The sequence below is a fragment of the Chaetura pelagica genome, unplaced genomic scaffold (assembly GCF_000747805.2).
Source record: "Chaetura pelagica isolate M959 unplaced genomic scaffold, ChaPel_1.0 scaffold109, whole genome shotgun sequence".
NCBI lineage: Eukaryota > Metazoa > Chordata > Aves > Apodiformes > Apodidae > Chaetura > Chaetura pelagica.
In genome coordinates, this window is record NW_009970725.1 from 3,562,235 (window position 1) to 3,588,390 (window position 26,156).

The 26,156-nt window shown below is 39.5% G+C and overlaps 1 protein-coding gene across 1 annotated transcript in view; it reads right to left on the reverse strand.

The window, feature by feature from the left end:
- The window catches only part of SPIDR (scaffolding protein involved in DNA repair), a 184,911-nt gene extending 163,678 nt beyond the window's left edge, over positions 1–21,233 (reverse strand). Inside the window, exon 1 of the mRNA XM_010006890.1 lies at positions 21,210–21,233. Within this exon, the coding sequence (XP_010005192.1) occupies positions 21,210–21,233 (24 nt within the window). The remainder of the gene's footprint in view (positions 1–21,209) is intronic.
- Between the last annotated feature and the right edge of the window lie 4,923 nt (positions 21,234–26,156).

A 26,156-nucleotide genomic window follows, 5' to 3' on the forward strand; every position in this document is an offset into this window, starting at 1 on the left:
ATTCACTTGTACTAGCTAGCACAGAGGGTAGTACAATTGTAGAAACAGAAACTAGAATGAGAAACAGCGAATTTTTCCCCCAAGCTAAACAGTTATGATTGCTAAAGAATATATTATTACCTGTGTCAATTTAAATTCATTATTAAAAACAAACAAACCAACAAACAAAACAAAATAAAAATCAAAACAAACCCCCAAACAAACAAAAAAAGAAACAACAACCAAACATACAATCCCAGAAATGGTAAAATCCTGGCCTAAAATTTTCAAAGACAAATTCTTGATTTCTGTGAAATAAACATAGCATTCCATAAGCAGGTAGGTTTTGCATGCAGGCAGCATAGAAGATACCATGCAGTTACTTCTGTGATCAATTACTCCCTCCCTCACCCTCAGGAGATTTGCTTCAGGTGCCTGTTGCTCCACCTTGAATGCTCTGGGATTTCTTTGGAAGTACCTGTGTAGTCTGCACAGCATTTACCTCTAAAAGGTCTAAAAAAATAAAAATCAGCTTTTCACATCAATAATGATGGAAGCAAGAAGTATCTGTATTTGATCACTTCAATAAGCACTTGATATTTCTTTTCAATAAAATAGAAGTAAGTTAATATGAGAAGTGTTAAGTTTCTATTTGAAGTTTCCAACTTCAGCACAGAAAGCAGAACTGTACAAAACTTTCTGCACAAAAAGAAAGCTAACATATGAATCCTATTAAGAAATAATGAATCTGTAATTTTTTTTTAAAGGGCTCTCTCATACAGTGATTGCTATTTAGAGGCAAGGGGATAAGCAGTTGGAAGAGCTTCTCATCCCTCTTGGCTATTCTCTCAAGATACATTACTCAGTGAAACCTTTCTGAAGAAAAATGTCAGTATATATACACCCTACTCATCTATCGGTTAAACACTTTCACTTGTTCATTCAATGTACATTCAGGAGACATTGTAGATCTTTTCCAGTTAGTATGAAGATACTTTGCAGACGATGCTCAATAAAAGCTCACAGATATTCTGAACAAGTTAGACAGCTGAAACTAAGATACTTCAACATGCTGCAGTACGTCTGAATCTCCTCTTACTGTCAAAAAATGTCTATCAAATTCTTTATACACACTGAAATAACTTTTTGCAGATGGAGGTCACTTAGTCTGTCATTTCCTTCCTTGCAAATAATAAATTTCTTCTCTCCTAGTATCTTACTACAGCTTAGCTCAAATGGCAGAAGAACTAACAGTGTTTCTCAGATGGCATCTTCAGGGAACCAGGCTTTATCAAGGTCACAGAGCCAAGTTATGCCAGAAATGGAAACAGTGTTTGAGAGTTTGAGACTTTGATCACTGTAGATACAGAAGAAAATTTATCTTGTGGCATTTCCTTTCCTGCTTGTTCTTTCACATACCTTTGCCTCTAACTCTAGAAGCATTTTCCATTATTCACTTACACTTACAGCCTTTTTTCTTTTCTGATTCCCTTACTCTTTTCAGAGTTAATCTGCTTTTCTCCTAACTGCCCTCTCATGACAGCTCTCAAGATGGGTGAAAACTGACTCAGATTAACAAACACACACAGTGAATTTAGGCGACTATCCTCTCAGCTCTCTTTTTATACAGTCTTCCTTTCTGGGAAGCAATGCTACATTTGCACTACTGCTACTCTTTGCTATCATGCATGCAGAGGGATTAAAACACAGCAAACTTCTACCCCAGGGAGTTAGCTGCAGCTTGCAAGGAGATTTTATAGCTTGCCTGGTACTCTCCAAAGAACAGAGTGAGCAGAAAAGCCACTGGATTTGCTACAATGAATATTCACAAGCATAAATCACCAGTGCAGTATGCCAAAGGCCCAGGCTATGCTAATGAATGCTCGAAGCTAACTCCACCAGAAGCTGGCTTGCAGGATTATAAAGAGTAGGGGAAAGGTAAAATAAAAGAAGTTTCACCTTAATTAATCAACACCAAATTACTTCAAGCATTGTGCGCACAGATAGTACAGGCTATTATCCAGATCTATAAAGATAATTAAAGATATAAAGGATTTAAAGCTTGCAGTTCTCTTCAAAGCTTTGTGTTTTCTGAAGTTTTAATGGAAACACTGAAGTCTATGCCAAATATTTTCCTAGTATCTTGAGAAATAATTTAGTTCTTGGGAAGTTATCGACTTTCACTCCAGAGAGATAAAATTCTCATATACCTTCACAAGAAACTTGATGTTCAAGCGCAGAGCTAGGCGTGTGCTGCTCTGTGGGTGACACCAAGCTTTCTTCTCACGGAATAACCACAGGAACAGCACACAAAACGTACCAGATTAGGTAGCGATGCGTGGGCAGAGATAACCGTATGACAGAAAAGAACAACAATGAAAGACGTAAATCACTAATAAGGTATTTTTGGACTTGCAAGTCCAAACTGACACAGCAGATTAACTGAAATTTTGTATCTGGAAAAACCACACAGTGTTATTATAGAGACAGCATATATTTAAAATGGATCTCAGATAATGTGTAGTAGCCTAGCTAAGTACAGCATTCCTCCACAGCACATGCGCTCAGACCATCTGATCTGTCCTAAATATTTATTGGTGTGTTGGTTCAGTGCACTAGGAAATGACAAGTCCTACTCCACGCACATTAGCATTTTGTGGCTGTCATTACAGGAAACAGAGCTGTATGCTTCTCAAGGGCATGAGAACGGCCACCTCAAGCACCTCTCTGGAACTCTCCAAGAGCAACTTCCACTGAGCTGACAAAGAATTTCCCTCTTTCACCCTGCTCAGCCATCGCTAAACTTCAGCAACGTCCCCCTTCACACGGACATGGGAATGAATTTTGACTATCTCCTAGATGCCACCACCCCTAGGCTGGAATGCAGTACTTATTAAGCACATGGAATAATTTATGCCAAGTAGCAAAGAAGAATGCTGTATCTACTTGAATATGGAGGAGAAGTGTAGGCAGCAACACTGTAATTATTCAAAGCAGAATTTGGTCACAGGCTGCACCCTCATCTCCTCTTAATGGTGTTTTGAGACCTTTAAACAAGCAGTTAGGACTTCTGCTCTATGACTAATTAAAAAGGATTCATAACATCCAGCAGCCCAGTGCTTGCTATCATAAAGGAAATGGATTCATTATTATCTCTGGAGAAAGGAGGCCAGCTACTAAACCTTAACCTCCACTGCTTACACTGCTGGGCTTCCACTTGAAGAGCTCCTGGGAAAGTCGTCTTACCCATATTTGATCCCATTTATTCTGCAAGCTCTGTCAAAAATTACAGCTGCTTTAGCCACTGTCTTTCAAAGTTACCCCAACTATGATTAAAGTTAAAGGAAAAAAAAAAATAGCTCTTATCCAAAGAAAAGCAAATGAGACAGGATCAGAGATGCTTTCATGGATTGAAGGAGTTGTAAGTGCTTTAAGATCACTCTGCAGAAATTAATGGAATGAATATGGCTGCTGTCAAGTCAGAGCACCAGTTACCCTCTGACGCCAGGCTTTGCGCACGGTTTCGGAAACCAGGAAAAGGTGTGGAGAGCAACATGGAGAGGAAAACTCCCTCTTACATTTCAAAGAGTTAGGAAGTTGAAATACAGGATGCAAGCCCACAAATTGCTGTTTTATATCACACATGAAATAACAATTAACAAAATAAGTAACTTGTATCACTATTTATCAGCTCCTGTATCTTGTATAGATCATACTGCCTTGAAGTGGAAAATGAGGTGACAATTAGGATTACACGCAGCATGTTTAGCTGTGCATTCTTTTTTGTAAAGGGAGAGATGCATGTTTTTGTTTGGCTTGAGCTCTCTCACACATAATCCTGCACACATACACCATTGGCAGGCAGTACTAACCAGATTCGAAAAGATGAATGGAAAAAGTTATTAGGCTACGATTTTGCACACACACAAAAAACCAACATGAATATCTGATCTTGGAAAGAGAAACTTCGGGAGAGGAGTGATTTAAATCACAATAAAACAGACTTTTTTTATATACACTTAATAAAAAGATGGTGTTTTGCTGGCTTTTTTGTTTGGTGTTTTTTGTTTCTTTTTAAAGCTTGGTAAAGAATACACAGTAGTAAGGAACATGAAATTGAAGCTGTAACTTCTAATCTTGAGCAGAAACCTCAGCTTTTACAAGGCAAACAGGTTTAGCAGGCTACACCTCTGGAGATGCATCCACAAGCTGTTCCAGCCTGCCTCTCCCAGAACAGGTTGTTCTAAGGCATGGATCAGCCGACCGAAACAGGTGAGGCTGTCCTGTTAGCCCAAGTGCCTTTTTCTACAAACTAAGTCAGTAAAGCAAGAAGCACTGCATTTATTTCTAAGCACACTCTCTAGATGTAGAATTAAATAGCAATTCTGAAGGTAAGATGGAAAAAAAAGAGCTGTCTGCTGGGCACAAGGACAGAAAAGATAATAGGGAACAGTGAGCTATTAAGATACAAAAATGGGTATGAAGGAAAAGTTTACCCACAGCAGTTAAGGCATATGGATTTGTACTGTATGAAGTGTAAGGAAAATCCTGCTGCAGTCTCAGCATCTGTAGCATTTGTGCTGCAACTGCACCTCTTAAGAACATCATTTAAGTAGTTCAATGAAGCCCTAACATTAAAAAGTCACTCTATCAGTTTCTGATTTTCTGCATTACCACTGATCTCTCCATGAGTCTGCAATCAGAGTAACAGTCAACCCCTAACAAACCCAACAATGCTGAAAAATGTCAATGCAGACAACCCACAAGTGCTTTTTCTACTTTGTCTACTATTATTTCCATCATACAAGAACATCTTCAGTTTCTCCCCGAGAAAAGAGACAATCTGGCATGCATACTGCTAGCCAATGTTAGAATCAAGTGAATTACCATAACCCTTGCTCCCCATTCCTTCTTTAAAAAAGAGGGGAGGGGGAGAGGAGATGCCACTTCACATGTTGCATCTTGCAGACTATTCAGGGACAGAATCAGGTCTCCTCTCATGCAACTGCATATTATCCCACGCAGTTGAGCTCTCACCTTGATAAGGATCCTCCAGATGATAGAGACCCAGGTTTCAAATATAAATACTTGACTCTGATAGGGCATGCAGATAATTACATCATTTCGCATAGAAGCCTCAACATTATGCACTGAAGTCTGGGCCCATGAGAAAATTGTAGTCAGCTTATAATACCACTTAACAGGGTTTAGTTCTTGACACAGAAATAGGTACTTTCATGTTTCCAAGGAACAGATGTTATCACATAGTTTGATAACCTACTTTCACATTCTTTATTTATAGTTATTCACTCAGTCTCATTTATTAAAGTTAGTGGATCCAGGCCATGAAACCTCAGTTTTATTGTCTCTGTTTTAGGTGATGCTATGGTAATTGTCGAGGTTAATGCTTGGATGCAACAAGAGAACTCAATTGAGAGGCATAATTAAAAGCCAAATTATTATTTATGAGCTAAATCCTAAAGCACCTAGACTAAACACCTGCAGGATTCCATAGGAACTGTTAAGGGAGGAATACATTTCCATCTTCAAGCAACTCTTTTCTTTTGTTTCAAATCTTCAGAGAGAGCAAATACTTGTCATGAGAGGTAATATATTTTACTAAACAAATAGATATCACTACAGGAAAACAGTCAAGGTTTCAGCACTGAGCCCTTGCATAGGTCCTCAAAGTTTATCAAGCTTTTTTACTCCAAATAAATAATTTGGTCTAAATAAATAAAAATTTGCTTCTCCTGTATCTTTAGACTACACAGTTAGGAATAATGATCCTACAAGCTTTTTAAAAAATTATTTCTAAACAGAAACAATGAGAAAATACCTGTCACAGTAATGTCACTGTTTAGACTGAACAGGGAGCAGTCAAAAGACTTTAAATCATCTTTCAAATGATGTATTATCTTTCAGAAAGTAGGTGACAACTGCAAGCATGTTATTTTTGAGATTAAAGGAAGCAATTCCAGGATAAATAACTAAATGAGAGTTTGCACATAAATACTTAGCAAAGTAAAAATCATGCACACTGACTTCTCATCTTTATTGAGCTGCCTGCAGTTTCCTGTGAAAGCCCCTTAGAAAAGCAGTAATCAAAAAAATAAAACACAACTTGCACCGTGTTGTACAGCACACAAATGCAATACAGGCATCATTTCTGCAATAATGCTCAGCACTTAGTGGAAATTTTTTTGTTCAGAATTTCCACAGAAGTACACACAGACCCGTCCTGAAATTCAGCCTCTGCGCTTCCAGCTCCAGCAGGGCCGGCACTCACTGTCACAGCACTGGCAGCTTAAGGAGACACCGGGCTGCCGGGCAGTGCAGCACATTACATTCATTTTCTTCTACTCCCACTCACTCCACATTCTTCTCACTTGAGTGTTCTCCCCTTTGCCCCATTTATTGCCTCACAGCGTCTGCAGTACTGCCCCCAAAGCCTAAAATAGTCTCTTCATTTCTAACTTCTTACGACCCTTTCCCTCCTCTCCAGAAGAACTTCCACAGCCTACTTTTTCTAGATCATTGTTTCATCTTTTTGCACTGTTAAAACTATTTTAAACAGCAAACATTTCAGGGCAGGAAATGTCTTACCACATCTGAAATCCTGTGTTAGCAATGACAGCGTGTGCACACATAGCAAAGCGACACCTTCACCTAAGGTGATTTTTAACAATGATGAGGGCCACCTATATGCAGGACTGAGGAAACATAAAACCTACTTAATTGTCTTTTCAAGTAAGCCATAGAACACCAAACAAGAAAACTAGTTGAAAAATACAACAAACGTACTCTGCTACAATTAATTGTTTGGAGAAAGAACAAAGAAAAAGGAGCCCATCACGAAGCTGACAGATTTTATTTAGCTCATGTGCCTGAACTTTGCAGCAGCAGAAGGAAAATAAAGTAACCAACAGTTGAGTAAGGCATTGTAACAGAAAATTGTAACATTCGTATAAATATTCTTTTTATAGAGAGACTAAGAGGTGCTAACTGCTGCAATACTGTCTTCAGTTTGACACATTTAGTTGCACTGATTGTTCACAGTACATGAAGACATTTTGAAGACCCATTAAAACTCCTTTGAGATCTAGGTTAGAATAAAACCACGTGTGTGCTATAATATATGTTTGTTACATTACATTCAGTGACATGATTGCCATAATATGTGTATTACATGCATTACAGGACACATGGGGAAATTCCAGATATTGAAAGCTGGGTATCGAAATCCAGATATTTAAAACTTTTAGTAGTAAATAAGCATACCACATAAACATACCAGGACAAACTGGAAATGTCCCAGTAAGGCAGTCAAATACAATCCTTTAAAAAATCAAACTCAATGGACTGCAAGTCCCTTATGAACTGGTCAGCAGCTGGCATGGAGAACTTGCAAAGAAGAGAGCCCAGAAATACAAACATCATTAATTTGTACTAAGCAATTCCTTATAAGGATTATAAAGCTTGCATAAAGTAGGAAGATAAAAAGATTTAAGGCAATGCTTCTCAGTTACAGGGAAAATGAGAGCCCCAGTGCATGTCTGCATACTTCAACGCACTTTAAAAAGCAATAGCTAACTGGTTTCCACAGCAGTCACCAATCTCTCTTGGCTTCACGCCCCCACGAACTCAAACCAGATCAAGAGATTGTGATGGCTCAATTTCACTTCCATTCTTGAATCAATGCTTGCTTTACTTCAGGAAGGTGGAAGAAAAATCACACAGAACTGACATTTTCTTTTCTATTAGGTTAGCACATGTCAATGTGTATTTACACATGGAAAATGCAACCTCTGCAAGATTCAGAGGGTGGTGTCCCCCCAGTTTTTGTTTCGGTTTTTCTATATAAGAGAAACTAAAAGCTGACAAGATAATGCTAAAATAACAGAAATTAATTCAGCTTCTAGAAAGAGCATTTAAAAATAAATGTGCCCTTCAAGATACTATTAAACATTCTGTGCTTATTTTCCTCTTTCCAAAGTAAAAATCCTCATGTGATGTTTGTCCTTCACACTGAACTCTGCAGCTAGTAGGATTTTTAAACAGTGTTGCAATTTTTTTTTCCTTGAATTTATAAGTTACATATGAGTATTCTGATAAAAAATGTACACGTTATGTACGAAGCAACTAAAAATACTGTGCAAGTTGCAATTTCCTGAAATGTGTGGGCCACAAACCTAGACTCAAAGCTTGTTGTAAAAGTAAAATGGAAGAAAAGTATTTTTTAGTAAACAGTAGTTAACTCTCAAAACACCAGCACTTAGAGACCTCCCTCTGGGAGCCGTGCTCAGCACTGGGGAGTTTAGGTAGGGGAGAGAAAAAAACCAAGTTGAGAAGGGAGAGGGAAAGTAACACCAACTTTGAAGAAACTGCTTAAGCAGTCCTGGGCATCCAGCTGCACCATTTTTAGGAAGTATCTGACACAGGCAGCTTTACTGCCTAAATGCAGAAGTGCAAGTATTGGCATCCACTGTATCAATTTGTGCCTGTCTTACTGGCAACTATTTTAATTGGAATTTTTTCTTAGTGGTTCAACAGCAGTGGAGCATGCAGTCATATTACTTCAGGAGCAACGAACAGTCCCCAGAGTCTATTATAACTGCGTAAAACACTGCAACATTTTCTATTCCCCACTCCAAATCATCAGAGACACTTATACACATAGGAACCTAAACTGCCATCTGGATGATGTGCATTCCCCTAAACTACTCACGACAACAGCAATTTCATTTTGGTCAGAAAGATGGGTGAGACATAACAGCAGAGTTGGTTTAAAAAAAAAGAAAAAGTGTTTAAAAATCCAAATAATTTCACATGTTCAAAGGTAAATTTTCAGGATTCAATATAGGGCAGGACTGCAGTGGAGCAAGATCGTATTTTCTACTTGCCAACAGCCAAATCCGTTCATCTGTATTGCTGTTTAAATGATTTAAACTACCAACTCATACAGGATTTTCCACTCTGTGTGCAGAACAGTAACTACATAGATCTGTGAATGTATTGTAAGGAGAGGCAAAGTTAAAGCAAGCTTTTAGACTATAATAGAATGGCAGGTACCATGTTTTTTTCTAGAGTTAGCAATTCATTAAAAGCAAACTACACACTAATTATAAAATGCTATTAAAATAAAACATAAAAATCAGTCTGTTAAGAAAATGCTGAATAAAAACAAATGCAGCTGTGTCATATAATGCAGCAAGATTATTTGGTCCAGGCATAAAACTTCAGGGTTTAGACAAGAATTTGAATATTCTTGTAGAAAATATTGTTTCTCAGTTTTAAACTCCTTTGTCAAAATAATATTAAAATACACTCTTAAGTGTATCATTTAAATCCTTGGTTTCCAAAATGCTGACTTAAGATTTCCACTGGAGCTACTGCAATTCAGAGCATTAATAAAACAACAACACATACCAAGACTTCAGTAGAAAAAACCTTTTGACATGTTTATTGACATCTACCACAGCCAAATTTACAACTGGAAATCTTAGACAGTTTAAATGCATTTTCCTCCCAAATTGCCAAAAGCAAAAGGACTCCGTTATGTACTAATCACTTAGGAGAGAAGAGAAGCTGAGTTTCAAGATCAAAAGTTGACCATTTGTGTCAGTTTGCAAGAGTACCATCAAGCAAGTTTTCCATTTTACTAAGAACGGAAGTCCTGGAAAATACTACAGCCAGATCTAAGTATTGTTATTCCTGGAATACACTTACACAAGAAATGCAAACCCGCATGCAAAACATAAAAACTGTACAATTATATTTAGACTACCTGATAAGACAACCACTTTTTAAGGAAAAAGTGCTCAAGACACTGAAAAATCAATTTAAGAAGTTGCCTGCACTATCAAACACCACAGTGGAAAAAAAGAACATGCATTTTCCCTTTAAGAAATATACTTTTCTCCCCACTTTTAAGTTTGTGTATTATTTTGTTGTATACCTAATGTTAAACTCCTGGCTTGTTCTGCTTAAACTATGACAGATCTGGCTATAAAGGGGTTCCTGAATTCACTCTGCTTTTTGCAGAACAGCAAATACAGCTATCTTCATTATCTTCTTCTGTGTAAGGCTGTAATAATTCAATATCTATTTTACTAAACAGAAAAAGAACAGCACACCTAGAAAAAAGATGCATTCACTTACACATCCACTCCTGCTTGCCACAGAACTGAACTCCTCCTCATTTCACAACCTACTACACACGCATACGTACACTAGATATTAGTTTCAAATACAGAAAAATATTTGCAGGACTTTGACAGAAATCATAGAATGGTAGGGGTTGGAAGGGACCTCTGGAAATCATCTAGTCCAACCCCATTGCTCCAGCAGGACCCCTAGAGCACATTACACAGGAACACATCCAGGCAGGTTTTGAATGCCTGCAGGGATGGAGACTCCAACAATCTCCCTGGGCAGCCTGTTCCAGTGTTCCGTCACCCTCAGAGCAAAGAAGTATTTTCTTATATTGAGGTCAAAGCTCCTGTGTACCAGTTTGTGACCATTACTCCTTGTTCTGTCACTGGACACCACTGAGAAGAGTCTGATCCCATCCTCCTGACACCTGCCCTTAGACATTTAATTAACTTTACTGTTGAAGGATTACAGAAACACACCACACAAAACTTGGAAGCAAAACCAGTGATGCTTTACTGTACTCAAGAACTTAAAACTTAAGGCAAATATCCCAAGTGGTTCTATGGTTTCAAGTGATGCTAAACGGATAAACTAGGAGTTAGGTGACACTGATGATTGACAACATAATGTTGTCTACCTGGACTGCCGTAAAGCCTTTTAAACTGTCTGCCACTGCATTGTGATGAAAAATCTGGCTGCTCATGGCTTGGACAGGCATACGCTCTGCTGGGTGAAACACTGGCTGGATGGCCGGGCCCAGAGAAGGGTGATGAATGGAGTTAAATCAGCTGGTGGCTGGTCACAAGTGGTGTTCCTCAGGGCTCAGTGTTGGGACCACTTCTGTTTAACATCTTTATCAACAATCTTGATGAGGAGATAGAATGCACCCTCAGTAAGTCTGCAGATGACATCAAGTTGGGAGGGAGTGTTGACCTGCCTGAGGGTAGGGAGGCTCTGCAGAGAGACCTGCACAGACTAGATCGATGGGCCGAGTTCAGTTGTACGAGCTTCAACAAGGCCAAGTGCCTGGTCCTGCACTTGGGCCACAACAACCCCATGCAAAGCTGCAGGCTTGGGGAAGAGTGGCTGGGAAATGTCTGGCAGAAAAGGACCTGGGTTCTGATTGATAGGCAGCTGAATATGAGCCAGCAGTGTGCCCGGGTGGCCAAGAAGGCCAATGGCATCCTGGCCTGTATTAGAAATAGTGTGGCAAGCAGGACCAAGGAGGTGATCATCCCTCTGTACTCAGTCTTGATGAGGCCACACCTCGAACGCTGTGTCCAGTTTTGGGCACCTCAATACAAGAAAAACATTAAGGTGCTAGAGCATGTCCAAAGAAGAAAAATGAAGCTGGTGAAGGGCCCTGAGAACAAGTCTTATGAGGAGTGGCTGAGGGAACTGAGGACATTGTCAAGATGTGGTGCTTGGGGATATGGCTTAGAGCTGGATGTGGTAGAGTAGGCTTAATGGTTGGACTTAATGATCTTCAAGGTCTTTTCCAACCTAAGTGACTCAGTGAAGCAAATGCCTTGTTCATGTCATGAACAGAAAGTATGGAAGTCCAGGAAAAAGAGGCAGGTCAGAAAGCCCCACGTGACTACTGTTTAAAAAGCGGTGTAGGCAGAAGACCTAGAAAGCATGTCAATCAGGTTTTCTATGAAAGCAACACTGCTAGATTTGTGTGCATGGTTTTTCTAGACACTATAATATTATCACACATCAGGGCCAACACTGAAGACTGGGTGAAGAAGTGCAGCCTCTCTATGGGTACAACCCTAGCAAAAAGAAGTACAGAGATGTCTGAAGTATTGCGACAGACAATATATCAAACCACTTTGGTATAAGCAGAGGAATGCTGTTTGCTGTGGATGGCAACCACCACCAAGAGTTTGCTCATGACTGATGAAGTAAAATTGAACCAGAAGATTTATACGCAGAGAGCACAACCCAGAATGTATTTAAAAAATGCTTTTGAGAGAAATCTAGGGAACTCCCTATTTCATATACAGAAGAGGAAACCATAGCTGTAATAGGAACCCGAGGATCTACTTTAAAAAGCACATGATGTTCATGAAGTATTGCCTGAACATGTGAACCTTCACAATTAAATGTGATCTACTGGTTGTAAGCACAGGACTGCAACAGAAAGCCTGACATTTAAGACTGGATCTAACAGTTAATTGTTTAACTGTCCTCAGTTAATTGTTTAACTCTTCAAAATAAGAGACTATCTATCACTTGAATAACCTCAGGAAGACCGCAAAATAAAAAACTGTGAAGTATTCTATAAAAGCTAAGACTCAGACCCCAAGAGGCACTTTGATGGCAGTTAGACATAAAGTCCAAGAGGTCAGTCACAAAATCTTACACTCCTATCCCCAAAGCCTCCTGACAAACCCAGCTTTTTCAGTATCTAGTATTTCAAGAGATTCTTAAAGCACTCCTTCTGGACACACCCAGACACACAGCAACTCTGTATGCTCATGGTTTATATCACATTTAAGCCTGTGAGTACAAAGTTGGTACTTTTACACCTAAGCCTGTTTAGGTGCTTGACTCAGAAGGTATGGGGTTTATGCTCTGCAGCACATCTACAACAGTAAACATATAAATCTTATGTTACACTCGAGACATTTAGTCTAAGCAGCAAGGAACCCAAATTCTAGCAAGACAATCTTTAGCTTAAGAGTTTAAATCTCTCCCTCTCAGGATAACACTCAGCCTGCCAAGCAAAGCAACAAGAATGTCATTTCTACCTCTCACTCAAAGGCTGAGCCACTGTGCAGAAACCCACAAGATTCAAAAGGCCTTTAGGAACTCCAGTCTCTGCCCCACATCAAACAAGAAGATAAAATGCAGGAACACCAGGGAGTTTAAGTGTTCCTCGGTCAGAAAGACAGTAGCTGGGAATCCTGGTATGTAGCACTTAAGCTCTTCTGTTCATTGTATACAGAACACAGGCATCTAAATCTAAATTTAATGGCTATTTTGCAGGCCAGGACTTAAGATTCCTTTAGTTCTGGCACGACGATCAGCTGCACCACAGAAATCAGCTCACTTCTGTGTCTGCCTCCAAATATGCTGTAGCATTTTTTTTTGGAAATCCACACAACTCCCAAAAGGCACATCACCCAAAGTCAATGCTGATCACAGCAAATACGTGACAACTCAGTCCTCTTTAGCTGCCTAACCAGATTTCAATTAATGCAGTTTGGAATTTTACAATGATACTGCATGATTAAGCACAATTTAATTTGATTTTCATTGGTTAGTTAGATGAGTTCCTATCCACTTCTCTACTTCTTCAATTCAGGCAGTACAGAAATTCAAGCTGTGAAGACAACATGGGATTTTGCAATGCATTCAGGACTTAAAAAATATATATATACTAAATTTTCAAATACACTGAAATGGTCAGATAAGTTAGTACTCAATAGGAAGTTGTTTCTCGAAAGGAAATTGCAAGTTTCAATGAAAGAGGAAGATGGAGACTTAGAATTAACTAATCCTTCCAAAACCTTCAGAAAGCAGGAAGGGTTTGTGAAGGTTGCGTGAAGAAACTGCATGCAATCACAGAAACAAGCTCAGTTTAGGACCCTGTAAATATCTTAAGAATATGTCTCCAATTAAAAAAAAAAAACCACAACCAAAACACAACAGAACAAGAATCTCCCATCAAGTTGCACATATTTCTGAAAGGACATATCAGATACCCTTGTAGTTGTCACATTCAGACTTGTTGCAGTTGTCATACTGGGACCTCTGGATGCATTTCTGAGTAACCTGCCCTAGATTTGGTCTTGCTCTGGCAGGGGGGTTAGACTCAAGGATGTTCAGAGGTCCCTTCCAATCCCTAACATTCTGTTATTCTGTGATTTATTTACCCATTGGACAGGATAGATGCAGGTACTTATAACTGGCTAAGGACAAGGACATTTATATTCTGTTATGGAATATGTAACATGTATTTAAAACCAGAACTATATTTTCTTGCAGTTTTCTCTACTACTCACAACTTCCTAGCATTCAATTACCTGGTCTTCTCTGAAGATCTGAGATTATTTTAATGCACACTTAGCCAGCAGCAAAGCAACTAGTATTATAATTTGGCCAGTTAATGCATTTAGCTTAACCTATGTTCACATCTTGTGTCCAAATTGTGGGCACCTGCCCACAAGCACAGAAAGAGCAATGGGCTAGACAGGTCTCTGGTCTATCCTATATGGCCATTCTTATATCAGAAAATGTTTCTCTGCAGCTGGGGAAGAGGTGTCTGCTCGTATACAAGAGTTACATAAAAAAAATGTCCAGGCTGAAGACTATGTTCTCTAGTACTTGACCCACAAAAGACAATTACTTTGCCTTTCATGTTCTGAATGTAAAGCTCTAACTATACATACACTGTATTGACAAAGCCTTTACAATTATCTTGTTACTGTACCTGTATGTAATTGGGAATGTGCCCAGTTCACAGGCACAGCTTTTGCTGTAATAACCTGATAGTGTGGGCTTGGCAGCATTACATCACACACATTATCTTGGCAGTCAGGCAGCAGCAGCTTCACCAACTGAGCCCAAGGCCAAGCCATCAACAGTTGTGCTGAATGCAGTTGTCTGCACATTTTTACAAAGGCTTTCCCATTTATTATGTTTGTTTTAATTTATTGCCCTTACCTTAGTGCAGCACCAAACTCCCTATGTAATGTTTGTATACCCTGTAAGTTGTGAGAAAACATGCAGTAACAGGCAACAAACTGTCACCTTGTCATGATCTTTTTGTGAACAGGATGCTCAAAATTTTTAATTCCTGATGAAGTAAAATACACCATGCATAATTAAGCCTGGAAAACTGCATCAGGTGCATGTGTCTTCCAACCACTCATCTGCTCACTTTTGAACTCTAGGCCCCTCAGTGTGAAATCAGTTGCTGCAGCACAACCCTAAGCCCTTCTAACCTTCTTGAATAGTATTCTTGGCCACCTTCAATTCTTCTCCCAACATTTAATGTTTTAGCCCAAACCTAGCCTATGTTAGTGTCAGAGATGACAACAAAAGTGAACCACATGTGCCATCTTGTGAAATCTGTGCATCTGGCTCTGTTTGACACTGCTGCCATGCTGGTGTGGTCCCTTCTTCATTATGTGACATATGCCCCTTCCTTTCCTCCTCTATCCATTCTCCACACACACACAAAAAATAAAAGATGAAAAAGAAACATTTCAGGCAAAACATGAAACACAGCAGAAGTAAATATTGGAAGCAACTGTATTTCCACTAAAATAAAAGATTTCCTTTAAAAATAGCTGCTAGCATATTTATGTCTGCAAGAAACAGCACTTATTAGGCTTCACTAAAATTATAGGATTAACACTGCAGGTGGAGTATGTAAATTACAAAGCTGATACTTAGTTGTAGCAAGACATTTTCCTTCTTTGAGGAGGACTGCCAGTATGCCAGAAATCAGAGACCCGCATTTAGCTTCCCTAAAATGGGATAGAGACTATCTGAGCTGGGTCTTTGAGGACCTGTGAGGACAGGTTTGCCTAGCACACTGTTTAGAAGAGAGGCTTTCTGGAGGCTATGCTTCTGAACCATCCATTGAACAAGTTGCTTTCCACACCCATCCAAGTATCTCAAATGTTTCAGTAGCCTGGATGTACTAAAGACTTCTCCCTGCATCTTCAGAGCCAAATCTACCTCAAAACAGAAGACAACAGTAGAAGAAATCTATTCAATGTTGGCAAAGGGATGATCAGAGACAGTAAGAAGATAAACACAGTAGTGCCCTTGCAGATTTATCGACAGAAAAAGGAATTTACAGGAACGTCACCCTCTCTTCCCTGCTCTCCCCATCACCCCAAAAGTAAATCACACAGCCATGTACACTCTTGTGCAGTGGATTTCATATATGCCGAGTGATTAAAGGTGACAATGATGACTACAGGCCATACTATGCATCTTTAGTAGGCTTTTCGATTCAACACTGAGGGGCCAAATGGGGCTACTGTGTATCTAAAATATTTTACTCTGATTAAAGGCGTAATTATACAGTTAGTCATAATAGCTGCCATACTTTAAAAGAAACCCACCTCTCCTTGAGGGGAAGGGAAGGAAATTATGCTACTTTATTCGTCCAAACACACTCTCAGTTAAATTCAAATACAACATGTGGACTAGATAAATACAGTGACACACAGCCACAAACACTTAGTAATCCAAGATAGAACAAGCAGATGAATCTTTTAACCTATAATCTTCGCAAATGGAAACTAAATCATATGATTAAGAGTTCTGTCATATCTGTACAGGTATCCGTGGAGGCTGTGTGTTTTCTTCCCAGCTGTCATAAGGAATTCATGATGGGGCTAAATAGGAGCAAAGATACTGCAAACATGGGGTCTGACACAGAGCTTAAGAGATCTACTTGTTTATATGGTTAGTGCATAACTTCTGTGGATATCCACATATACGTTCTGCAGACGGGTAGGCTGGCGCTAAGAATCTTACTTAGCCTAAACAAAATAGAAACCTTTTCCTTCTCTTCTTACTGTATTTTCAGTCCTGCAACAGGTTTTCTCTGTTATTGTTACCTTCAGCAAATCATGACTTCAGGTCCACAGGAATAATGCTTTTTGTCTAGGAGTGGCTTCCTTCACTTAGGTCACCTTTCACACAAAAGCAGTTGATCTCAAACAGCCACTACCATTAATGTATCAGAAAAGATGAGGGAAGATAGTTTCTCTATTAGCTATACCTTTTTTTAATTAACATTTGGTTTGTACAAGAGAGAAAGTGAAAAAGAAAATGTACAACAGACAAGTTTTAGGTTTTTTAGCATTTTTTTAACTGATACTCATGTTTAAAACCACCAAAACCATTTAGAGAATTTTCTCCAGCAAGTGCTGCCTGGACACCCTCCAGCTTAGTTTCTTGAGGAGAAACTCAGACAAAACACAGACCTAGTTCAATTGAACAAGAATGAGGGGGTGCAGGGTCAACACAACATCTTGATTCACAGCAGTCCCAGCCCTCAAACCGAATAACAGAACCAGGCTGGATAAAAGGCACGTCACATTTCCAGGGAAAAAAAAAAAGGGGAAGGGCAGGAGATACAGGAGAAGAAGAGAGACATCCTTGCCAATAAATTTTCCAGTTATCCGCATGGACACTTGCACTGTCTCTGGAAACTCTCCCTCTGGAATAAAATATTTGGAGCATTTGGTGTGTGTTCAACAGCTCTGAACAAATCTATTGAGTTTTACAGCTTAATCTTCCTCCTCTCCCCCTTTTATTTTTTTAGCATTGGTGTTAGAATTTTAAAATTCTCTGCTGTTCAACAACTGAGCATATATTCCCCATACAAATCACATGACAATGGAGAAGGTTGTCCAGGACCCAGCCAAGGCATCACATTCCACAGCATTTGTTAGATAACAGAAGTATAAATAATATTTCTATGTGAACAGTTTTTAGTCACCATCCTTTCTCCAACACAGCTCAGTGGTCAAGTCCCAAGAACAATTTTATGAGTCCTGTCATCTCCAGTTTTTTCCAAGCATTCTCTCAAGAGATGCCAGAGCTCCACCACTGCACCTTCCTTGAGTTAGGTTTTAGTATCTTTTACAATGCTATCTGCTACTCTTTTAAGTTTTCAGACAGAATCACAGAATTATTGAGGCTGAAAAAGACCTCTGAGATCATCCAATCCAACCTCTGACCTAACACTACCACATCAGCTAGACCATGGCACGAAGTGCCACATTTTCACACTTTATGATAGAGGGAAGAAAACAACATTGGAAGCATACGACAAAATTTTATCTTGCATCAACAGAACTACACAAGAATAACAAAAATACAGATCAAGATACACTCTAAAGTAATAAAATTACAAAATACCACATACATACAATAGTTTTATGGGAAAGAAGGATGGGAAAAAGTTCTTTTCCAGATTTCACACCATTTCCTTCCCTCACACACACCCAATTTGGCTGAGGTAGGAAGCAAGATATATATATATATATATATGTTTCTTTTAATTTTGCCCTGAAACATACTTTAAGTAATTGCAAGTGAGTGACACCTAGTGATGAACAAAAATCTGATCATCCTTCACTCTCCCACACAGAGCAGATAAGCCAGCAAGCACTGACAGGTAACTCAGGAGTGGGTGTTGAATCATGGGAACCTGACACTACCATGTTTCTCTCCCTTAAAAGCCAAACATCAAGTGAGCCAAGACCTAAAAACTTGGTGCACAACTTAAAAAAAAAAAAAAAGGCTAACCTGTCCAAATAAGAGACAGTTAAAACAGATCTAAATCCTAACCGGTGAATTCACTTCTCCATTCTCCCCCAAAAAACCTAATCACCTCTCTCTAGAAATACCAAGTTTCCCCAGAGATCTCATTCTTAATTAAAATACATCCCAGAAGCAAACGGGAAGAATGGGTTTCTCATCAAATACTAAAATATCAACAGTTGTCTTAGAGACCACTTAGTGATGTCTCTGGCAGTATAACTGCTATCCGGTTGTAAGCACTTTATGAGCTTGTCAAAGACTCTTATTTTGCCAGTAGTTCCAAAATTATTGCTCACAGAGCAGTTACTGGAAGTGAAGGGGAGGGAGGGGATCCAGTGTGATTTGTGGTAGGGTTACAGGAAGGAAAAGTATGCTACTATGCAAAGTAGCAACAACTTAGTCCCCCAAAAGGGAAGCTGGAATAAAGAGACGAAGAAAACTGGTCTGACTTTTCAACACCATGACATGGGACAATGCTGTACATGAGAAGCTCACCCTGAAGAAGAGATTTCTTTACTTAATGCATTTTTAAGAGCAGTCCAAAGCTCCCAACACTAAGAGAGCAAAACAAAAATCCTGTAGGAAAGGGAAGTAATTAACCTAGCACAGCCATTGCTGTTTTCACACACTGTGTCATTTCATCTATTGTTATCACAAGAGCAGGATTTTGTTGCTGGAACATCAAGAGTAACTTTAAAGACACAAGATTAAAAGATACCCTGATTAAAAGCCAGGACAGAAGTAAAAAAAAATAAAATTAAAAAAATATCAGTGGCTAGAGAAAGGAAAACACTTAAACACATGCTACAACTTGTGGACCTCGTTCTGCTCAGCAAACCCATGGTCATCACCTTTCCTCTCCTCACAGATTCATGCGAAGTGGGGATTTTTTTTTAATCCTTCTGCAAACATTAAGGAAAAGTCAAAAGCCCATAAAATTTAAAGCCTCTGAAAGCCCAAGCTCCTGGGGAAAACTGGCACAACAGAGCCACCTATCATGCAAAAGCAGGACTGACAGGGCTCAGGCAGCAAGAGCCGCCACTGAAACTTATTTGACTCATCCTTCACTCTCCCACACAGAGCAGATAAGCCAGCAAGCACTGACAGGTAACTCAGGAGTGGGTGTTGAATCATGGGAACCTGACACTACCATGTTTCTCTCCCTTAAAAGCCAAACATCAAGTGAGCCAAGACCTAAAAACTTGGTGCACAACTTAAAAAAAAAAAAAAAGGCTAACCTGTCCAAATAAGAGACAGTTAAAACAGATCTAAATCCTAACCGGTGAATTCACTTCTCCATTCTCCCCCAAAAAACCTAATCACCTCTCTCTAGAAATACCAAGTTTCCCCAGAGATCTCATTCTTAATTAAAATACATCCCAGAAGCAAACGGGAAGAATGGGTTTCTCATCAAATACTAAAATATCAACAGTTGTCTTAGAGACCACTTAGTGATGTCTCTGGCAGTATAACTGCTATCCGGTTGTAAGCACTTTATGAGCTTGTCAAAGACTCTTATTTTGCCAGTAGTTCCAAAATTATTGCTCACAGAGCAGTTACTGGAAGTGAAGGGGAGGGAGGGGATCCAGTGTGATTTGTGGTAGGGTTACAGGAAGGAAAAGTATGCTACTATGCAAAGTAGCAACAACTTAGTCCCCCAAAAGGGAAGCTGGAATAAAGAGACGAAGAAAACTGGTCTGACTTTTCAACACCATGACATGGGACAATGCTGTACATGAGAAGCTCACCCTGAAGAAGAGATTTCTTTACTTAATGCATTTTTAAGAGCAGTCCAAAGCTCCCAACACTAAGAGAGCAAAACAAAAATCCTGTAGGAAAGGGAAGTAATTAACCTAGCACAGCCATTGCTGTTTTCACACACTGTGTCATTTCATCTATTGTTATCACAAGAGCAGGATTTTGTTGCTGGAACATCAAGAGTAACTTTAAAGACACAAGATTAAAAGATACCCTGATTAAAAGCCAGGACAGAAGTAAAAAAAAATAAAATTAAAAAAATATCAGTGGCTAGAGAAAGGAAAACACTTAAACACATGCTACAACTTGTGGACCTCGTTCTGCTCAGCAAACCCATGGTCATCACCTTTCCTCTCCTCACAGATTCATGCGAAGTGGGGATTTTTTTTTAATCCTTCTGCAAACATTAAGGAAAAGTCAAAAGCCCATAAAATTTAAAGCCTCTGAAAGCCCAAGCTCCTGGGGAAAACTGGCACAACAGAGCCACCTATCATGCAAAAGCAGGACTGACAGGGCTCAGGCAGCAAGAGCCGCCACTGAAACTTATTTGAATGAACTTGACCCAGGTTGGCGACTGGCCAGCACCCTACGTCACCCCGTGACTTAACAGAACACAGTGTTCTTGGCACCAGCACAAAAATGTGTTGAAATCCATGCTGCAGAGAGAGAGAGAGGGAAAAAAAAAAAAAGTCAGTGTATGTTTCAAATTAATAAAGGAAAATGGTAATGAGAAGGTAATAAAACACAAAGGTGGTATTAGATATTTTAAAATGCACCCACTGCATTTTCCCTCTGATTTATTGGTATCGTTTGGTGTTCCCTGACACACCAGTAGCTCAGCGCAGTGGCAGCTCTCCCCAGGGCGAGCCCTTCCCTGTCCAAATCCCGTCCCACACGCTCTCCCTCTTACCTCTCCCCATGCCCTACCTGGAAAATTCCAGCGCGGCGCTGAGGCGGTGGCGAGGGCAGACACCAGCTGCTGTGCCAGGGCTGCCCCTGACTCACTTCCTCACCCAGCCCTCCTGCAGAGGCGACATGGCCGGCACCTCATGCAATACTTGCACAGGGGATGGTCGATTACACAGTTATGTCATCCACAAATGGATCATGCCATGAGAAGAAAAGCAAACGAGTAGAAGGAGGACAGGTAAATTGAACTTAGTGAACCATGAACTTGATGTACTTCCTCCATCTACACCATAAGGCTGTTAGCTCCTGTATCCGCATTTCCTCAAGTCTCTTTTCCTCCTATCTATCACTCCATCTCTGTCTGATGTCCTCCTCTTCAATGACTGATCAATTTGACAGCTGTAGGTGCAGGATCAAAACCAGCTCACAGATGCCTGCTTAGAGGGCCTTCCCCAGTTACCTGTTCAAGGCCCATCCCTGCCACCTGCAACCCCACCAGTGTCCTGACAGCACAGTCCTACTGCAATGCCTTCCAGCCAGGCCATCAGCCATAGCAACAGGAAGATGGATCCAGTTTCATCCTCATGACCTTCTGCACACACATCCTCAGTGTAGTATACAGTCCACATGTAGAGGGCTATACAGGAGACACAGTAAGGCGAACATTCACCCTACCTGGACAGCCCCTGAAGATGCTTCCACCATTTCAGTGCAAACTTGATGAGCTACATCAGTTACTAGCTGATCCAGCACCCCACCACCCTTCATCCATCAGCTGAAAGACAATCATATTTTAGTCTAGTCCCAGATTCTCTAAGGAGATGTGCAACATATGTATGTGGAAGATGATCCACGTCTTTCCAACATGAGGAGCATGTGTTATATGTGAAAGTTGCACTGATTGTTTTTCACCTTGACTATTACACACTGCAAGCTACTATTATGTCCACAGAAATAAACTATCTGCTAACCAAAGACACAATAAAACTTGTATAGGAAGCAATTAGGCCCTTTTAGTAGTCCCTGCTTAGTATCACAGAAAATCCTTTCAAAAGTCCTTTTCTTCCAAACAGAACTCTGCATATGCCTTTCAAATTAAAACAGTACTAGCTCCCCACACAATAACAGTAGGGAAGTCTGCCTTAATGCCCCAAGGATGAAAAAAAAAAAATATGAGAAAGAAGTCATGCGTTTGATGTTTGGGGATATATTTTTTTGATGCTTAAAATGCAATTTTCTGAGTAACTGCATCCTGAAGTAAAAAAAAACAACATAGGGACCTACAAAAAGTACAGTTCTTACACCGTTTTCTTTTACCTCTCTGTGGGATACAGATGTATCACAAATGTTGATCAGGACAAAGTAGAGAATAGGACTACTTGAAGAATGAATAATTTAAAAGCTCTCTGTAAACAATGATCATTTGACACCACCAGTATAAGTGAAAATTTTCACAGTGCAAGAGAAATAACAGTGGAAATCATAATTTCTAATCTTGTCTTTCTGTGGTCAGGCTCCAGATCAAAGAGGCCACCTAAATAAGTAGCAGAGATAAAGTGAATTCAGTCGGGTAAGTTACAGGAAGCAAAGGCACTCAAATAAGAAATACACAGACTACTGATGACACAGATGACAGGGAATTCATATCAAGACCCGTATATTTCCAACGACATGCCTTGACAGGTTATCTTTAAAAATCCCTATGGAAGGAACAGCTCATATTCGTTTAACAAAGATATGCTGGCATTCACACCATATGCATCTAACGTCAAAGCAGCTACCTGCCCGTTCCCCCCCAAGCACAGCCAGAAACACGACCTCCTGCAGCAGAGATGAGGAGGTTTTCACAGAAGAGGGAAGCTCTTCAGTGGTGTCATGTTTACCAAGAAGTTTACTGGGTTGTCAAGGAGAAAAAAAAACCCCACAGTGATCCATGCAACATGTTTGAATACACACAATTAAATTTGTCACAAAATTACAGATGAGTCCTCTGCCAAGCTTTGAAAGCCTGCCCCAGTACCCTCGCCTCTCCTAATCGGGTTTGGCAAGGAGCACTGAGACACTGTTAAGTCTTGAAAGTTTGTTCAAGAACCAGATCCACAGGTTAGAGAGGTTTTCGAGAGCCACTCCCAGCTGGCTAGTGGGCAAACCACAGGGAGACTGCCAGAGCCTCCAAGGAGGGCAAAGTTGAGGGCAGGATGTGACACACTTACCGCAATCATGCAGGCTACTTGTCTATACAACATGCCCCATGGCTTGCAGCACCCAAGCAAAGGCACAGGACTATTAGCTCAAACAGGGTGAGACTAATTTTTATTGTATTATTAAAGTATATTTTCAATAAGCCAGCTTGTTCTTACATCCTTCAAAAATGAATAGGACATTTAAAAAAATAATTAAAAAATAAAAGAGTTGAGATCTCTTAAAATTAAAAGATAAAGCAATATGACCTCATGCTTTGTAGCTGAATGGAAAAGCCAGTAAGGCCTGTGCTCCATTGCCCTTCTCCAAAACCACCTCATCTCTCTGGAATATGCAGAATTTAAGTTCACGAAGCCCTGGAATATTTTCATGTGTGGTTTTTAGGGAATCTCAAGTGATTGGATGCAATTAGCTGCATCAGGACCAAAACCAGAGCAACACATTCTCTGACTTTAGTACATATTGGTTGAATTAAGACTTTCAATTGCAGTTCATTATGTTTTTATTTAACATATAAAAGAAAACTCCACCTACCCACCAATAATTTTAATGGCAAAGTCTCTTTCTCAAAGCACATTTTCTAACCATCTTCAACTACATACATATGAAAGCAACCACAACAGCACATAACTACAGCTAGTTACACACCTGACAGGTAAGAAAAAACCAAAACAACTAATTGAGATGAATACTTTTATTTATGCAACAATGTTTGTCAATTTAAAAGAAGTAAGATGATACCAGATGGGTCACCCTCCTTAAAAACAAGTGCAAGCAAGACTCAGATGCTGAGGAATGGCAACACCTTGTAGCTCCGTTACCATGTCAAGTAATTAATTTGAGAGCTGGGTCATTTGCTAATGAAGCAAAGAGCACTTTGTAGACTCGCTGGTAATGTTGCAGAACCTGACACTCTAATGTATTTGCCTACTTTCTCCTCCCCCATTTTTAAACATAGTTAAAATATCTGTTTAGAGGGTCAGATAAAAGAATCTAGGACAGATCCACAAGAGTGACTGGTGAGTGCAGAAGCAACATAAAAGCATTACTTCGGAGGAACAGGAAGTGCAACAGCACAGGAGATACAATCACATGGATAAAACAAGGATAATGCCAGAATTGGGTTAGCGTTCCATTTCAGCTTTTTGGAAATATTAAAAGTCAACACATTTTAATTCTATTGCGGTTTTTATAAGACCTAATCTGTTAGTCTTTATTTCACTTTGGTCTGGAAATGACTTATTACCAAATGAGAAGCACAGAACAAAGGTGAGAGGAAAAAATGTGTAGCTACCTATGAGGCAACACAACAGGATTTATGTGATCTGTGGTTACAATAAATGCAGAGGCAGACAAATTACACCTATATAATTATGCATTCAAAACTCAAGACCTTTCAATTAATTAAATGTAAGTTATTGCTGTTTTCAGTGAAGGAGATGATGTTCTTTGCCAGCTACATATGGGAACCTATTTCTAGATACTTGTTTTTATTTTTACCAATTCCAGCTTCAGTTGGGGAGGGTGTGTATGTGTTTTCTTTTTAAAAAGCTACTGCAGATTGACATATTTTCTAAAAACAAACACATGCACTTGTAGTACTGACCACATTTTAACCACAGTAACAATGTCATACAACCCATCGGGCTTCTGGATTCTGCAGTTTCACAATATTAAAACAGATCTGTATGCACATTTTATTTAAATCAAATTTCAAGTCAGTTTAGTTTCTTCAATCTTAATTTCATTCTCACTTTTTGTTAATTCCTTTACAACCATAACTATCACCATCTTCACTTCAGCTTTATGCTTCCATTTCATTATGTACTAGTTTGCCTTAGTTTATCCTCTGTGTGTTTTTTAAGAGTTTTAGCAGGTATTGATTTTCCATGGTACAATTTCCTCTTTTTACAACACTACATAGTTAAACTCATAAAACCAAACTAAAGAATTCCTTTCTAACTTTTTCCAGCACTGTTTGTTTATATTTCTATGTATGCCATTAGTGTAGTTTTATCTAGCAAAAAATAAAGCATTACTCTTTTTAGAAACTGAACACACTGGGACTCATGCCTGCCAGAGAGACTGAGGCACCAGGTATGAAGTTTCAGTTTTGCTAAATAGAAGTGACCTATCAGATTCACTCTGCATTTCAGATGTAAACAGCAAACCAGAACTTCCTTTTGCTTCAGCCCCATAAACACTGGCATAATGCCACAAAAGATAACATGCTAACCAGACTCTGGAAGCTGAGGACTTAAATGCACAATAAAGCAGCAAGTAAAAAAGTTGTGAGGATCAAGGAAACAAAGTAAGAACAGCAAGAAAAAAAATCAGGCCAGAGACTTGTTGAACTCAGCATCCTATCTGGGACAGTGGCCTATATGAGAAGCATATAGCAAAGAAGTAGTATCAAGCAAGTGAATACTGATACACTCCTCCACAGTGAAGTCATTTGCAACTCCAGAGCTTCCCAAGGGAGCATCATTTGACTTACAAGCTTAATAGAATTTTCCCCAGAAAAAAAATGTCCAATCACTTCTAACACAAACTCTACAGAAGTGTGGTAGTATTGCACAGCTTCTGACTATTTTTGTCAACAAAGAAAGTAATTTGAAGAGATCACAGGTGGGTCACCAGCCACAGGTTTCCAAACCAGTCATTTGGTTTGTTACTGCTGCAACAACTAAAGAAGCCCAAGAAAAGTTTGAGTGTTATGTTGAGACTTGTATCAAAAAAATGCAAAAAAAGAAGTGGTGAGCTCTGTTCAGTGACATTGTGCCTGCTAAAAAGGCTGAGCAATGAAGAGCATTTTTTAAAAATCATAGTGCTGGGAAAAAAACAAACAT